The 17,908-nt window shown below is 39.9% G+C and overlaps 1 protein-coding gene across 4 annotated transcripts in view; it reads left to right on the top strand.

Annotated features, from left to right (window-relative positions):
* The window catches only part of trappc9 (trafficking protein particle complex subunit 9), a 193,064-nt gene extending 176,426 nt beyond the window's left edge, over positions 1-16,638 (top strand). For 2 of the 4 annotated variants that reach the window (XM_046418121.1, XM_046418120.1), the window contains 2 exons: positions 14,291-14,514; positions 15,349-16,638. In XM_046418121.1, the coding sequence (XP_046274077.1) occupies positions 14,291-14,514; positions 15,349-15,528 (404 nt within the window). In that variant the 3' untranslated portion in view covers positions 15,529-16,638. The remainder of the gene's footprint in view (positions 1-14,290; positions 14,515-15,348) is intronic. The other 2 variants (XR_006845927.1, XR_006845926.1) reach the window with 2 other exon arrangements.
* Positions 16,639-17,908: the final 1,270 nt, after the last annotated feature.

The following is a 17,908-nucleotide window of genomic DNA, read 5'->3' as shown; positions in this document are numbered from 1 at the left end:
ATTGTCGTATTATTTTTCAAACCAAATGGGCCTCCGTACACCTCAGGAATATATGTGGTCTTTTCCTACCCCAATGAGCCAGATAGGACCCAATTAATTATAATGATACTTTCAAAAAATTGCCATTCATGAAAAAAAAGGATAATTCAAATTTAATTAGATGCAATGTGCTCAGAGATGTGATCACAGATATGACTTGGAACTGCATTACTGTATGTCAAAGAGTTTGATGTTCAGAAGTGCTTTACAAAATGAGAGGAAAGAAAAGGATCAAAGTGCTTGATGCCCCCTGTGGAGACATGCGTCTCCGAGTAGATCTGGAGAAAATAACCACATTAACATAATGCAGGATAGGTTATCCCAGGGTATGTCCCCATTAGCCTTAGCCTGTATGACTGAGCATATCTAGCTTTCATGAATTGGTTGCTTCTTAAAGTAATAGTTGGATCTTTTGGGAAATACGCTAATTCACTTTTTTGCCCAAAGTGAAAATCTTTGTAGCACTCTGTTATTTTTCTATGAAAACCTTAGATAGGTTAGTTTAGGGTAAAGGCTGGAAACAGCAGGGAACAGCTAGCCTGGCTTTCTTTAAAGGTGAATACACAAAAACGAAATGCAAAAGCACCAATTTGTGGCTTTACAGGAGGCTGTGTGCAAAACTAGTTGAAATCCCTCCTCCCCCGGGGGACCTTATTTCATAAAGTATTAAGTATAACGAATATAACATATGCATATGCAAGTATTTTTCGGTCTTTCTTGAATTGTTGGTAGTTAAAAGATAAGTTTGCAAGTCAAGAAAGTCAGTTTGTCATAAAAGTGTTGAAATATAAGACTGTGAAAATACATATTTAGAAAGACTGTACGCCCAACAGTTGCATCAGTGACCTCATCTTGACTCAGTGAAACCTTGTATAGCTGGTGCTTCATGCTGACTAGTTTATGGAACAGACAAACTCTCCTTTCACAGAGCTGCAGCTGTCAGTATGAACAGACTGGTAGTGATTTTGAGCTCTTTTAATACTTATTCTGTGCCAAGCTAACGACCATGTTCGTGACATATATTGTGAGAAATAAGAGATGTAATTCACTGAGCAGTTTCACACAAAACTAAATAATACTTTACTATCTTTAAAACAAACTATAACTTTCTTGGTTTGCATTTTTTTTAAATAGCAGTCTCTCACCATTATGTACCATACACAGCTATTTTCACAAATAAGTTCCCATGATGATATCAGAAAGGAAGGGACTTCGCCTCTGTATTGCTATGCCATGTTGACACTGGAACACCAGTGTTCCCTTTGCGCAAAACCAGTTTAGCTGTTATTAAGCAGACAACAACCAGCTGCTAGCTGTAGTCTTAGATTTAGCAGACATACACTATATAGACAAAAGTAAACTAAACTTAAACCTAAACCTTCATCAGGCAAAGCTGTCATAAATAGATAGTGATGGTAAATATATATATACATTATATGTACAAAACTATTGGGACACACCTTGTTAATATTGAATTCAGCTGTGGTATGGGGCTGTTTTTCAGGCGTTCTGCTCAGCCCCTTACTTCCAGTGCAGGGAAATCTTAATGCTTCAGCATACCAAGACATTTTGGACAATGCTATGCTTCCACCTTTGTGACAACAGTTTGGTGAAGGCCCTTTTCTATTCCAGCATGACTGTGCCCCAGTGCACAAAGCAAAGTCCATAAAAACATGGTTGGATGAGTTTGGCGTGGAAGAACGTGACTGGCCCACACAGAGTCCTGACCTCAACCCTTCTGAACTCATTTGGGGTGATTGATAGATAGATAGATAGATAGATAGATAGATAGATAGATATACTTTATTGATCCCAGGCTGGGAAATTGCAGTGCAGCAGCAGCAATACACACAACAAGCTAAACAAAAGTTAAAAATAGCAAAATAAAAAGTGGCATATATAAATATATATACAAGACAATATATAAAAAGTATATATACAACAGTAAACAGTGTAATATAGTGCAAACTGAAATGGAGATTGCAATCCAGGCGTTTTCATCCAACATCAGTGCCTGACCTCACTGTTGCTCTACTCTGCATGAATGGAAAAAAATTCCCACAGAAACACTTCAAAGTCTTGTGGAAATCTTTCCCAGAAGAGTGGAAGCTGCAAAGCTGCCTATGTATTTCAAATGCAATGTTATTAAAGTTCCTGTTGGTGCGGTAGTCAGGTCGCCCAATACATTTGTCTACTTTGTTTATATAGTGCATATGAGAATAGTGTCAAGAGAATTACTGTACCCCTGAACATAGAGCTGTTCTTGATGGATATTTCATCCAATTTCCATTAATGAACAGTGACAACTACACCCCCCCCCCCCCCCAATATACTCCAAACTGACAAATCAGTTATCTAAGTCATTGCTTTATCAGCAGACACTTTCTGGAGTCACTCCATTGACAGTACTTGGATGAATGAGTTTATGGACTGTGACAGTGGCCAGAGTCAATAAAAGCACAACTTTGTAATTAAATTTTTGTTTGTGGCCCTACACCCTGTCAACATGATTTCATAGCAGTCAGAGTAAAGAGATTTAAGACTGTATTTTTGTGAAACTCCCCTCAGATAGTTTGATTTTGTTTTACATTGAAGAAATAAGGCAGTCTGAAGGGAGGGGGGGTTCTATACTTTTTTCCAATGGATAATAATTTATAAGTATAAAATTAGATATTTAAGCAGGGAGAATGTAGGCTGTCTTGCTATGCAGTCCCTGACTGAGAATAGCTTTTCTGGTTGTGTTCAAATCAGCGTACTGGATTATCAGATCAGATTTATTGCAGCAGCTGTTTTTTCTTGCTTCAGCACCCAAGCTATCGACGTCTGCTGGGGGAAGATAGGCCTAATTATTTTCCATCCATATGTGATTAACAGAGATTTGCCTTTAAACGCTCTGTATACGCAGGCCTGTTGAACACTCATCTCCTGTCCAAGACACAGACCAGTAGCTTCAGACCCACTCAGTGTGCTCATGGCTGACTGTGCTTCAAGCTTCCATGGGAATATGGATGTAGAAGTATAAAATCATATTAAGTTTTGCTTGCAGTGTTTCAGTAAGTTCTCCTCGGCAACTTTACTTTTGTTATAATAAGCTTTTTTTAAGATTCAGCACAAATTTGGGTATGTATTGTAGGGAAGGTCAAAGAAGCTGTGAGTCACTGGTGTATCCATTTATCATGTAAGCTACCAATGAGGCAAGGAGAGACTGTTTGGTCTACATTTTCTCTTATGCAGTGTAGTTGTGTAATTGTTGCGCTTTGGGCAGATGAGAGCATCTATGAGCCATGTTGTTGATTAGCTTTAATTAATTCTGAGTTTTCTGACATCAATCCCAAACTGAAGGCAGCAATCAAGAGGTTTTCACCTAACTGAGGCCAAGTGGCAGTAAATTACATTTGTAAAATAGAAAAAATGAGATCATTACAGTTTTAATGCTGTTTGGTTGCAGGTGAATGAGTGGGAAGCAGATAAGAAGCATTGCCAAAACCCATTGCTCATATTCCGTTGATGTGTAATGATGTTTACTGGGGAGATGTGCAGAGAGGGAATAAGAATTCAGAAAGCATTTGCACTCCTGGAACAATAAGTCCACAGAATTAAAGCTGCACAAGGCTAGATTTTTATGTAAAAATATGCACAGCCTTCTGGCTTCAGTTTCTAAGTGCCGCTGCATAGAGTTAGGCCTTTTCTTTCTGTTATATGAGATGCCATGCTTTTGCCTTGTTTTTAGCCAAGCTAGCAGCACGGTTTTGTGGACCGCAGTGTCACCCGTCCAGCCAATCTGTTAATTCCAGGCTGAAATATTTCAGTGGCTATTGGATTCATTGGCGTTATATTTTATAAAAAGATTCATGACCCCCAGAGGGTTACCCTTGAATGTATGAATGGATTTGCTTATCTTCTAATAAAGCCATGAGATTGACAGTTTTGATATTTAATGAAACTCATCCCTTAATATCATCAGCTCAAAAGTTTCCATCAGTTTATGGTTGGAAAACTAATGGCAATCCATCAGCCTCGGCAGTATTTTGTTTTTCGTGCTAATTAGCAAAAATTAGCATGTTAGCATTGTGATTGCGCCAGCATGAAGAAGTCACAAAGCAATATTAGAGAATGGCACTTTGAAATACAACATGGAAAACCATTCAGAGAAATCACATCTAACATATAACGGTTAACCGTACTGTGAAAACACCAGATACGGATACTGAATTTCCCTCGGGATCAGTAAAGTATCTGTCTGTCTGTCTGTCTGTCTATCTGTATTCATCACCAGCAAACTACCATTACAAGGATTTCATATGAGTTCTGGTTTTTACTTCAGTATCTCCAGTGCACTGTAACAGACTGACCAGATATTTAACTCTTGAATTTGCTTTGTTTGATGGAGCTGTCAAGTTGTCCATCTTCACACATACATAGTTAGACCCAAACACATAGGAAGTGATCTGCAATGCAGTAGAAAGATAAACCTCCTATACAGCCTTAAAAAAATGCTCTCCTTGAGTAAATGCAATCATAATCACAAACATAATTTTGTTATCAGTCTCTTTGGGATGTTATCTAAATGAGTATTATGTTTTAAATCTAATTTATATCCTTTTTGAAATTACAGACATTGATTTAATCTTGTCTTAACTCAGGAAGCAGCAGAGTATTAAAGGACTGTGGCTTCCTTTACATCCAGTGGTGTAAGTAGTGGTAGTTGTAGCAACAGTGTATCCACAAATGCTTGGGCACCCAATTTAAGCCATTCACAACACTGAAGTGGAAATAATAATCAAGCATCCACAATGAAATCATGACCCTTTAAAAAAGAATTCATTCTTGCACAGTTAATGGGTGACCCCAATATGCTCAGAAATTATAGAGACAAACTTGCACATCAAGTACAGGCAGTTTACACATAAGGAAAGGGCAACATCACTTACCAGAACAATTAAATATATTTTCTCCCAACTTGACTCATCAGGAAAGTAGACAAAACTCTACTAGCCAGAGCTGCATTTCTGCTAACTCAGACATCTTTTTTTCCAAATATGAATATAAGCCTGCTTTATTCTTAAAGGGAAACTGCACAGATTTTACATATTTATTTATGGGTTCTGGGCAGAATTGCTGTATATGTAAAAAAAAAAAAAAATGTGTAAAACTTGACTTGTCTCAAGCAGTTTCACTTGGTGGTTTGGGCCAAAGACCTTAGCAGACATCTGTTTTGATCATTTTTTAATGTCCACGGTGAGTCTGATGATTGATGCATGACTTCAATGTTAAATCATTCTCTATTAAAATAAACTACAGTATTTTCTTACATTCTCACAGTATCTTAAAAAAATCAGCCTTTGAGATGGTGACCTTTATTTAATTTCCATAATTGCAAGAAGACGCATTATTTAGGATTCAACTCTAAGTTAAATGCTTTCAACAGGTTTTATTGGCAGTATACAAACAAAATAATTATGTTGCACTTTGCACTTGAGACAGAGCATGACTGTTGTTTAGAATAGCTATTAGAGACACTGTGCTAGAGGCATTGATTTAACATGAATGGTTTTGTTAGATTTGCCGTCATCTAAGGTTACATTAAAATCTGCTCTTAATTTGGTGTTTGGGTAGACTGTGGAGGTCGCACAACGGCGTTACAGGTTGTTTCCACATTCAGTTTTAGTCATACATCTGGCAGCAAGTCAACAACTTTATGAGAGTTTTACCAGCAGTCAGAACACAAGGCAATAGAACTAAAGATAACTCACCCCCTGAAGTTATGTGATATCATCTGGTGAACAGAAAAGAGAATGAGAACTGGGATTACAGTGAGATAAAATCATGTTATTCAGTCAGACCACAATTCAAATACACAAATGCAGCACAGAGTCACAAGAATTCTAGTTCAAACTCAAATGCAGTACGTGCAACAGCTCTATCCACGGCACATAATACAGATAGAGTACTCAGATATAGTCTGAAAAATGAATCAGATTGAATAATTATATGACTGCACAGCAGGAAGCCCCGAGCCTAAGACGGCTGTCTCAGTATGGGGCAATTACAGTGTAATGGCACCCAGCCACCACACTAGTGCTTCCCCACACTATTGATTTGTTCTATTCTGGGAGGTTTCTGTATAGCAAAGACCTACAGTGTATTTCCTGATCAGCTACACTGTTGTTCAGTGAAAATCAAAATGCTGGAGATAATGTCCAGTGGTTAGGTTTGTCAGGGTGTGAATTATGTGCCTGCAGCGTGCTGCATTATATTGTCCTCTTCTTCTCTCTGAACTTTCTCTGTCTTTCTTCACTCTGAGGTGAAGGCAAATAGAGAAAAGAAGTTTGAGTCTGTATGTGGATAAAATCTAAATCCCCCAGACATTAAATGTTTCCAATTTAGAAGCAGAAAGTCAAAAGGAATTATAGACTTAATGCCCACTTTATTACACATGACTGCTCATTAAACGGCATGACACAGTGAGTTATGTGACTGCCTGTATAAAACGTACAGCCATGGTTAAGAGGTCATTCACTGTTTGCATAAACATTTGCATGCGCATGATTTAATATTGTATGATTATGGATGCTTGTAACTGCAACAGATTCTCAGCAGTTGGCATTCATACAGACTGTTTACAGAGTGTTGTTTGAAAGGCAAGAAACATGCAGGGACAGTTCTGGTTAGATCTAGCAAGTGAAAGCTGTCAAAAAAGTAGGATTTGGTCGTGGTGGACAGAATTTGGATCCATTTCCAAATTGATAGGATGCTCAAACTGCAGTTAGCTCCAGGTTTTCACCGATCATCTTTTGGAATCTTTATGAATGCCTGTTGACTCTATGGATGTCTGTGAACCACTGTGATTCACAGGGGATTATCTCAACTGTTGGATGGATTGCCATGATGTTTTGTCTAAACATTCATGGTTCCCAGATGATGAATCCAACTGCTCAGGCAAACTCCTCTCCCACCACCATGAGGCAGTGTGTGACATATACAGAAATCAGCGACTCATGAGAAAAATTAATACTTGAACATACATCAGAAAAACATTGTTGACAAAATTTTATTTGACATGATGTTTGAGTTTTAATTTCGGGCCATGTTCTATATGTTAACACAGAGTGGGAGGGAGTTATGACTTATGCTGCAGCCAGCCACCGGGGGGCGATCAAGATATTTTGACTTCATTTTTGGGAAGCTCTCATGTCATCCGTTTTTATAATGCTCAGAACTAATAAACTAAACAAAGTATACATCTGTCAGTATGAACACAGGACCACAGAGACCTCCGTGATGGTGATAATTCAAATTAGGTTTAACATTAAAAACAAGGCTGACCTAGACAGTTAGAGCCATCTTTCACTGTCAGCCTTTATTTGTATTCATTCATTATTTTCCTATTTCCACTTACACAAGAGTCTCTTCAGATCTATTGTGATGCCCTTTCAGCGCACCACAGAGTGCACTTTTATTCCCACTTGTGACCTAACATGTAACAAGTTGTATTGTTGAATGTCTCAGTAAGTGTGTGTAAGCATCTTAATCCTTGTATCCTCACAGTATGCTGCCTGCTTTTAAAAGCCTTGTTGAGTGGAGCTGAAGTGGGATAGGATAAGGGTGCTGAACAATGATAACCTTGCATGCTTTCAAACAAACAATGAACCAGCAAAGTACAGTCCTGTTCTCATGGAGGAAAATAGAGAGATCGAATTGAGAGCGAAAAAAAAAGGAGAACTATTATTTGAGTAAACATTAAGCAGGTAGCTACCAGTGAAGCATGAAAGATGTGTTGAACATTCTGGCTGAGTAATGCTGTTGCTCCCATGGTCATGATGCTCACCTCACAGAGCAGCGATGAGTGTGTGTGCAGGCTGAAAACGTCTCAGCTCAGTTAGGTGTCCTGTTTGGAGACGAGCTAGTATTCCAAACTGTTGCTGTATCACAACCCCCTACCCTTTCTGCCACAGGCTGCTGCTTGCTGCTGATTGAAATTATAACACCCGGGCAGGTCTGCTTGTTTGTGGTGACACTTCTTAAATATGTCCTGCTAACGGCGAAACCATTAAACACAGTCAGTGTTGGATCTCAAAGAGAGTCACAGATGGACAGCGATTACTCAGGCCTTTTAAAAAGGGAGCCACAAAGGGAGAATCTGCAAATGTGTGTTGGTTTGCATCGCTTTTGCCAAATTCTTATGTATTAGAATGTATATGTTGCTGCAGAGTGGTCCAAAATTAGTAGAAGTCAGAATGTATTGGGAAATCTGGCCCAAACTGATAGATGTGAAAATTTTTAATGCCCCCCCTGAAGTGAGTGGCAGAATATCCAAACATATCCTGGCTTTTATTCATCAGAGCAGATGGAATCTTGAAATGTTCATTGAAGGAAAAGACAACTGATATCAAGTGAGTGGTTGTGATTGGGATAATAATATAATTATAAGAGATGGGCAGATGGTTTACGGCGATATTGGTGGCTAGCAGGTTATTTTTAGACTTACTGCAGCACACCTCAACCTTTTAAAGCACATCCTCTGTCTCCATCGGGGCATTCATCAATGACCTTGCCTGGCTATCGGGATGAGCTGTTAAACCCTGATGACCTGGTCATCTGGGCCTGAGCACAACTCTTTGTTATTGTTCATCCTGTAGGAAAAGAGTCTGCCACTCAAGCACCTGAACTCAGACTTCTATTGTATTTGATTTGTATTTGTGTTTGGATTCTTCAGATGTCAGACTGTAACCAAATAAATCACTCAGCCATTATGGTTCTTCGTAGAGTCACTGGTTATTTCTAAAGCTGAGCTAGGCAAAGTATCTCTTCAAATGTATTTCACAGAGGTCCAGTACTTCTTATCCCAGATTGCATGGCGTACTTATCTGCTGTATGACCATGTACACACAGAGATGGGATTTTTTTTTTCTGCTCCTACCACTTGTATCAGTCTTCAAAAAGAATTGACATTCACGATGAAGGTGGTCTCTCCGGAATATACTGAAACACAGCCTTTATTGTTTGTCTGATACTTTTTTAATGCTGCCGTTTTGGCTAGGAAAAGACAAGATTCATAATGCAGACTGATTATGATACTTTTTAAGCCGTGTCTGCATTTTTATTATTTTGGAGGAACTGTTCTGAAGATTTTTTAATTATTTCATTTATTTATTTCTTTGATTATTTTGAAGTTTTGGAGAACCTAAGAAATTGACTATTGGTTGCAAAGACATTTTGTGATATATTTATGGAAATATTTCTTTGATTCCCTTTTTATTGTGAGTTATGCAACAGTTTTTGGCATGCTTCCATCTGTACATGAACAACATTCCAACATGCCAGTGAATAACGCCACACGTCTGACGTATTCAGTTTTGCAGCAGTACAGTAACGCCCCCTTTGTTTAATAAGCATTTCCCACACCTCAGAAATGTCATTTTACAGGAGGTCTGATGAACATGACGTCTATATTTGGCTGGGATTTGTCCACTTCCCTCCGTCATGCTGCACAATATTGTGAGTGAATCTTAATGAGCTGCATCGATACCTGGTGTTAAGCACGGCATAATCACGTCCAAGTGTCAACCATCATCTTTATCTTCATGGGTGCCAGCCATATGACGAGAGGCTTGCTTAATCTCCGAGTCGTAGTTTGTTCTGTGGCGTTCGTACTCATACACGAGGGGAGTTGTCGTCTCTCTGTTTCTCTCCTGGTTGCTGTGGCGACACGTGCTGCAGAGCTTTGCCTCTGCAGACTCCAGCAGCAGCAGCAGCATCTGGGCAGAGCTGCACGTCTGGCAACATGAAAGCCAAACCCTGCTACACATTATGTAACACGTTGTAAGTGCTGTACCTGCACGCTAGCACAGGCAGGAAAATGAATAAACAGATCAATTCCTCTCATTTCTCCATTCCTTATTAATGTACCTGTCACAACACAACAAATCGATACATGATCTGAGTGGAAGTCAGTTCTTCACACACACTGCTCTTACACTAACTCATCCTGTTATGTACCTGTTGCTCATGCAGCACTTGTTGGAGTGGTTTTTTTGTTGCAGTGGTTTTTCTTCCTCTCCTGTGTTTTGTGGACTTTTTAATTAGTACAAGTCTTCTAAAAGATCAAACTGCTCCTATAAGCTCACGTACCTCTTAATTTTCTATTCTTCTCTGCAGCTTTTCCTTATTTTTTTCCTCACATGATCATCATAAGGCCAGAAAGAAACTCTCGACTTTCTTTTGTCTTTGTGTGCAACCAGGGTGTAAACTTTTTCTAATGCTGAAGGTTTTTTTTTTTTCTTCAAATCACAGAAGCCATGATTTTGATTGTAATTTGCATAATTAACAAGCTGAAACAAATGAAAAGTTAAACAAGAACTAGCGGAATCATATTTTCTGAACTGTATAATTATGTTATGTACAAGCAAAAGCACATTCTGTGTCATTTTTGATACACAATTATGTGTTGATAAACAGCAGAAATCACATTAATAACAAATATAGCATTTAGTTCACAAATCGAGCTAAATTGATCTCCATGATACACTAAATGTGTGTGCAGATGACAAAAGGAGCTGAAAAAGGGGGGCCAGGTTAAAAAAGTCACATGTAGAAGAACAGTTATGGTATTTAGGTTACATAAATTCTTGGATTCTGGGCGGCACGGTGGTGCTGTGGTTAGCACTGTCACCTCATAGCAAGACGGTTCCAGGTTCGAATCCCTTCTGTGTGGAGTTTTGAGTGGGTTTTCACTGGCTTCCTCCCACAGTCCCAAAAACATGCACATTAGGTTAACTGGCTACTCTACATTACCCCTAGGTGTGAGTGTGAGAGTGTGTGACTGTCTGTCTTTGTGTGTCGGCCCTGCGATTGACAGGCGATCAGTCCAGGGTGAACCCCACCCTTGGATAGGGTCCAGCACCCCCCACCCCCGCGATCCTGACAGATAAGCAGTATAGAAAATGGATTGATGGATGAATTTTTGGATTCTGTTCTTGCCCAGGAAAACATCCTGTTAATCATTTTTAATGTTTGGCAGTAAGAAGTTTGCTGTGTCATTCTGCTGACCATAAAAGACAAACATTCTTGTACCACACACACACATAGTGTACAAGTGTTTTAAACTTGTCAGGTTTGGAGGTTGAACGTAGCTTGTCCTGTCTGTGTGTGAAGCTAACGTTAGCGTCTGCAGCTACAGTGCAGAAGTGTCGACTGTGTTGGAGGACAACAGTCTGTCAAGACATTTTCAGTGTAGCGCCAATTTTGAATGTCATGATTTGACATTGAATATTATTGAGTAATATCAAGCGTGGCACCAATGTAATATTTTATTAAATGTGAGCTAAAATGGTCTTTTTTTTAATATAGAATATATTTTCTATAGCTGTCAGTGCAATTGCAGTTAGAACCTGAGGAATGTAACCTGTGCTTCTTTAGCCTCTGGAGACCCTACATTCCTCGACATATCACAACAGAGGCACTGTGGAGCTGGACCGGAGAGCATCAGTGCAACAGAGCTGTAGCACTCAGCTCTACACAAAAGGAAACACACAGCAGATGCTTTTAAAAAGCAGTGTTTTGTTTTGACCTTTGGAGTCCTCTCTGGGAACATGCAAAGATGTTTGCTGAGAGCCCTGAGAGAACCACAACCAATCAGAAGGCTTGATGTTTCCATTCTTGTTTGCTTTATTTGTTTTGACGGTAACATAATGAGCTGTCAATGCCATCTCATCAAATAACTGCTAATTTGCCACAAATTTTTAATTTTACAGAATAGCGAATGCATATAGTATGTGCCTTTACATGTCTCTGCCATTGTGGTCGTGCCGCTGTTTCTTCCCACTGCTTGTGTTTCTGCGTTTATGTTTGGAATCCAAATCAGTTGATTGTCTCGGTGCTGATACACAATCCAGGATAGAAGAGAAACTCTGTAGCAAATGTTCAGGCTGTGGGGGTGTGTGTGACTGAGGCTTGTGCGTGTGTGGGAGTTCATCAGCTCATTACAGACTAACCATTCTCTTTTGTTCGCTTTTAATGTGAAAGAATTTATTTCCATTTTTAGAGCCAGTGTAGGCTACTTATATTTTGCACATCTCCTAGCAACAAGACTTTGAACAAACTAAATATAACTACTTGCTAAGGTGTCACTATATGCTCAGCGCTACTGGCTATGAAAAGATGGTGTTATACGGGTGTGTGTGTGTACATGTCCGTGTGTGCATGCGTATCTAAGTGCACCAGTAAAACCTAAAGCCCATAGCTTTCCATATGCAGAAGGAAGATGTAACTCAACAACAAAAATGGAGGTTTGGACATCATCTCATCGCTTACAGTTTAAGGAACCCTGATTATTAATGCATCCACATGACCAAGTTTACACTTTCTCGCAATATGAAAAATAGATTTGCAGGAACTGCCTGTGTACAGACTTTATTACAGTGCTGTCAAGTTATCTCATGTACAGGATAAGGTGATGGCTTGTAGACTGGTCTAATACAAAGGTTATTCAAAAACAGTATTCATTCATGTGGTTAGCAAGTTAATTGCAATATAAAGGCTCATTTACTTTGTATTAACACAGCACCTGTACCTGTACATCTTATCTGGATGAGGAAAAACACACTGTGCAGGTGTAAATGCATGCAGAATGCATTGCAGAAGGAATGCATTGAGATTGGATCTCAGCAAGGTGTTAACACAATCAGTTTAGTCACAAAAAGCTGCAATCACTCCCTCGTTCCCCCGCAAAGGAAAATAAAGTCCGTTCAGCAGCGAAGCCAACAGTCAGCATGTTCTGTTTGCTTATTCTGAAGACCTGAGATTCACTGTTCGACTCGTGAGCGACTTGTGTTCAAGATGAAAAACAGTGACTGACCTTCTTACATGAAAAATCATTTTCCTTGATTTGAAAATAGATGAACAGCAGTACGATGGAGTCTCACAATGTTATGGCTCATGTAGAAGACTTGGTATCACAAGTTGTTTCATGCTTCTTGCTGATGATACCAGCAGCAGTAATAACAACACTAATAATTTACATTTTTAACTATGTGTGGAATTAATGTTTTAATAAGTAATAAAATCAATATTATGAGAGATATAACTGGTGAAAATAACATGTATTGACTATAAAAGAATCTCTGGATAACAAAACCCTTGAGAGGCAACCTTCTGCCGAGCTCCTCAGTGAGTACTGCTGGTTGTGTTGAGTGAAATGCATTTTCAATGCAGACGTGGAGCTGAATGTCACCCTCCTGTAGCTGCTGGAGGCTCTCCCACCGACTGTGACAGCACGGCCTCAGCCTCCCCCACCCCCTCCATCTCTCCCTCTCTCCCTTCCTCTTGCTGGATTGTCTGTCTATCTTAATACACCCCCACCCCTTACTGTACACAACAGATTGGCACACCAGCGGCACTGAACGCAGCTCGCCTCTTTCATCAGGCTGTCACACGGCCACCCTGACTCACAGTGTTCATCACAGCCGCAGGCGTGACACCAGAAAGTGTATGACAGCCGGTTTGTGCATTTGTGTGTGTGTGTGTGTGTGTGCCGTCGTTTTTCCCTTGGACTCATTACTTGGGTGATCTCTTCAAGTGCCCCCCGAATCCCTCGTGTTTGGATTCTCCTCCTCAGCCCGTTAGGAGCACACAGGAGTTAGGATCACTGAGCTTGTTGTTCCAAACAAATCATTGTGTCTCCCTCTGCACCTTAGTGGAATAGGGGCCACATCAGGAGTGAGTGGCCCCACATTAGCTGAATCGAATTGACCTCACTCAGTGTCTCTTGTTGGGTTGTGACAGGAGAGAGGGAGGTAGAGCCATGTGAGGAGAGAGAAATGTACTTCAGGGCGTTGTGTGTCTATGTATGTGTGTTTAACACTTAGGGATTGTTCCAGCAATCTCATTTGTCCATTCTTGACAGAAATGAGTCATGAATGAGATTAACAGGAGGGAATTCAGTTTAATACCCACAGCTCCAGCACTCGCCTCTGATGTCGATAAAATGTATTTTAGGACAAACAAAGTTTATTGATCCTCCACAAGAAGCACTATGATAGGCCATTAATGGTCAGGTCGGGTTTTGATGAATACAAATGAAGTGGAGATTGAGCGTGCACGAGATTTAAACATCGGTCTCAAAGGTCGTAAACCTCTTCTGAAGCAACTTCTGAAGAGTCCCATTTTTGTACAAAATGTTAGACAAAACAACTGTCCCCTCCAGTCATGCTAATCCCCTCCTGTGTCTTTTTTGTCTTCCATCTCTTTTCAGATGTGTTGGTGAATGGGAAACCATGCGACTGCGATGTCATTGCCGACTGTAAAGTGGGTGATGCTGTGAGCCTGGAGGTACAACTGACCAATCTGAGCAAGAACACCGTGGGTCCCCTGGCTCTGACTGTTGTGCCCTATCAGGACTTCCAGAATGGAGTCCAGAACTACGATTTGGAGGACGCCGTCACCTTCATTGGCTCCAACACCTTCTATATTGACACGGTCAGTATGGGTTGGAGTATTTCCCAGCAAACAGCAAGAAAAACAGGTGACATATTTAACGCACATTATGTCATCACTTCTTTCCAGGTAGTTTCAAGATTAGACTAAAAATATTTAATTAAGTTAAAAAAAGTGCAATATTTTTTAATGCTTGCATCTCACAGTAGCAGAGACCACAGCAGATGTACTGATAATGCTGTAAAAGAATACAGTTACATGCCATGATTTACCCACAATGCTTTTTGATTTTTGAGGCATAGGTTCAGAAACTAACAAAGTTTCAGCTTGCAGCTGATGACGAGCACTTTTAAGTTAATTTCAAGCTTGCCTTCTTCCAGCTAAATGTTTCAAATGCAGGTCATTCAACATGTAGTATGTGCAGTGATGTCGACATTTAGGCCGTGATAAAAACAGCAGTAGAACTACTAATGAAGGAATATCTGTAGTTCTAACTGAAGTTGATGGAAAAGTTGACCTGCAAAAAACAATGGAAGCAACATTGGTAACCATAGACTTATTCTAGACATAGACATATTTAAACATATTTTACATTATTTTTGCCAGGCGTTTGCTCAAGTCTGTACTCAAACCTGTACTCAAGTACTTGTAGTTCTAACTGTTTTTTACTACATTGCCAGTCATTATCTGTTTATACAGCAGTGTCTGTTCATGGGTGCCCACATAAATAGAGTTATTGACAAATACATAAAGAAACTGTTCTGCCACAGTCAGGTTCAAACTTAGTGTCCTGCTGTCTTCCCTGTGGCTGACAATGTGTCACGTTCATTATGGAGGCTGCTAATGATTCTTCCTGTCTGTCTTTGCCCTCACCAGGTTAAACCCAAAGAGAGCTCTGTCTGTGTGGGTGCCCTGCTCTTCCTCTACACTGGAGATTTTTACCTTAATATCAAGTTCCAGGATGACAGTGCTGGACGAGAGCTTCCTTTAGCCTGGTTCACTCTGCCCAGTGTCCACATCCGAGCCCTGGACACTCCACTCCAGGCCGGGGCCTAAGGGCCCAGTGGCCTCGTCATTTTGCCTCTGAATGAAGGATGGGTTTTCTCTGTAAATACATACATGTAAATATTATTTCGTTAAAGGTTATGTGTGAAGTAGATCGCAATGGGACTTGAAGTCATCTTTTCAAAATGTTTGAGTGCTTTGTTGCAGCCCACCAGTGTGCAGGTGCGTTTGGACCGAGCGCAAAGCGAAAGTTAAGTTTGAGTGAAAAAATACAGCTTGTCCCCAGGCTACTCAGTGCACATGTTGCTGTGTGGCTAATGATATGGCTGCGTCCGTACATTTGGCTATCTGGGGTGACTAAAAACAGGCTGAGCTGGTAAATGAGTGTGTGTAATGTGAGCAAAATACATTTAAAGACTTGGCCATAAATCAGTTAATTTCATTGGAATCACTGCAGACAGTACAAAGTGAAGAAAACTGCCTTATTGGCTGTATGGAACCATCTGATAGTTAGCTAACTGCTCGCTATCAGGCTAACTTGGCAAGGTGTTTTGCAAGCACCCAGGAAGAGTAAGAGAGTCTTAGAACCAGTTTAACATAGTGGCCAAACTGCGTAATTACAGCATCTACTTGTGATTGTCCACTTTCTGATGTGTTGAAGCACTAATACCACTGACACACTTGTTCTTATCTTTGATTTTTGAATCAGAATTTATTCATTCTTTTGTTACCTTTTATTTCAGATAAGAACATTTCTTTTGAAAGAGGACTGTAAGAATTAGTGTGAGCAGAGAACCTCAGAGCCCTGACTGAAGAAGAGCTAAACACCAACACTGGAATCTAACCAGAATCAAATGGCAAGTTTGTGTACATAAAATGTACTTATTCCTACTGCTGTCTGGACAGCTTCTCTTACCTCTGTGCCACTACACTGAATCACTGATAAAATGAATGGTGTTTGATTATGTGAATTATCGGTCATTATGTGTGGCCTATAATTGTTGTAAATAAATGTTAAAAGAAGGCAACCTTTGTTTATTTTCACATTGTTCCAACTCTTTACATTTTCCTCTGGCAGCCATTATAGCTCTGTCATCCTACTGAGATGACCTTTATCGCCTCAGAAATTTTGGAGTTGACAAGCAACAAAATCCATAAATAGTGATCGCCAGGTTTAAAAAAAAAAACTGCTGGCTACAAATTATTTTTAACATTTATTTATTTAATTATAATGGGAAGGATTAGTGAACAACATGCTGCTCGGTGACACCTCACACTTCACAGCAATCACACACCTTTTTCACCATGTTTTTTATGCACTGGGAGTTAACTGGTTTGCACACTTCTGAGGAAAACTGTCACTCATTATGCACGTGGAAACCGGGATCAGCCGTATGCCTTGCAACAGTCCTACTCTTCCAACCTTTTATGTTACCACCAGTCCCAGCAGTATCTAATATAAGATAAGTGTGTCAAACTGCATGCCCTTCCTCCATCCCCTCACTGGTGGACCAAATGTGAACTGGGTGATAAGGAGATGCCAGAGGGAGATTAGCCTTGTCAAAAGGCTAAAGTGTCTTGGGGGCGTTGGGAGACCTGAGGGTTTCATGTGGCTTTGAAAGGAGTTTTATCAGTGAATTAAAAAGACCCTCAGCGTGTGTCAGTCCAGCACTGGTAAGATGAGCTTGTGTCCTGAACAGACATTATGTTGGAGGTTGGTGTGCAGTGAGAGCTTGTCTCTTATAATGACATGATTAGGGAACATTTTCTGTTGATTCACACAGCCTGACTATACAGCCTGAGCCCTGGTGTACTATAGCTTACACCAGGACTCAGTTCATACGACTAAGTCATTCATACAAAAAGGTCGGGATGCTTTGTAAAACTCAAATAAAATAGAATTTGATACTTTGTTAATCCTTTTGACTCATAGGCCTTCTGAAATGGAAAAGATATTATATGTGATGTTTTGCCTTATCAACATTGACTTTTAAAAATGTATATTTATAGTGAACTTCTTCTGAAAAAACAACAAAAGACTGGGAAGGTTGCGTACTGTCAGAAATACCTGTTTGGAGCATCTCACGGGTAAACAGCTTCATTCACAATGTCAACAACTAATGTCCTCTGTTCCTAAAGGCTTACTGAGTGTTGTTTAAAGAAACGGTGATGGAACCCAGTGGTCAGCTTGCCTCTTTTTGGAACGTGTTGCCGACATCAGATTCAGAGCAAAGTTTATCAGTTTCAGCTCTGTTCAGTTGCATACAGGTTGAAAATGACTTTGCAAATTGCATTTTGTTGTTATCGAAGTTTTACACAGCATCACAGCCTTTTTGGAATCAGGGTCGTGTTTGTTTAAAATAGCGACATTTTATCTTTCTGCATTCTTAAAAAATATCTGGAGTTTCTGAAATGTGAAGCATCTTTGATC

This window comes from Scatophagus argus, chromosome 17 (assembly GCF_020382885.2).
Source record: "Scatophagus argus isolate fScaArg1 chromosome 17, fScaArg1.pri, whole genome shotgun sequence".
Taxonomy (NCBI): domain Eukaryota; kingdom Metazoa; phylum Chordata; class Actinopteri; family Scatophagidae; genus Scatophagus; species Scatophagus argus.
Note: the sequence above shows the minus strand (reverse complement) of the source record. Positions and strands in the feature narration are given on the sequence as shown.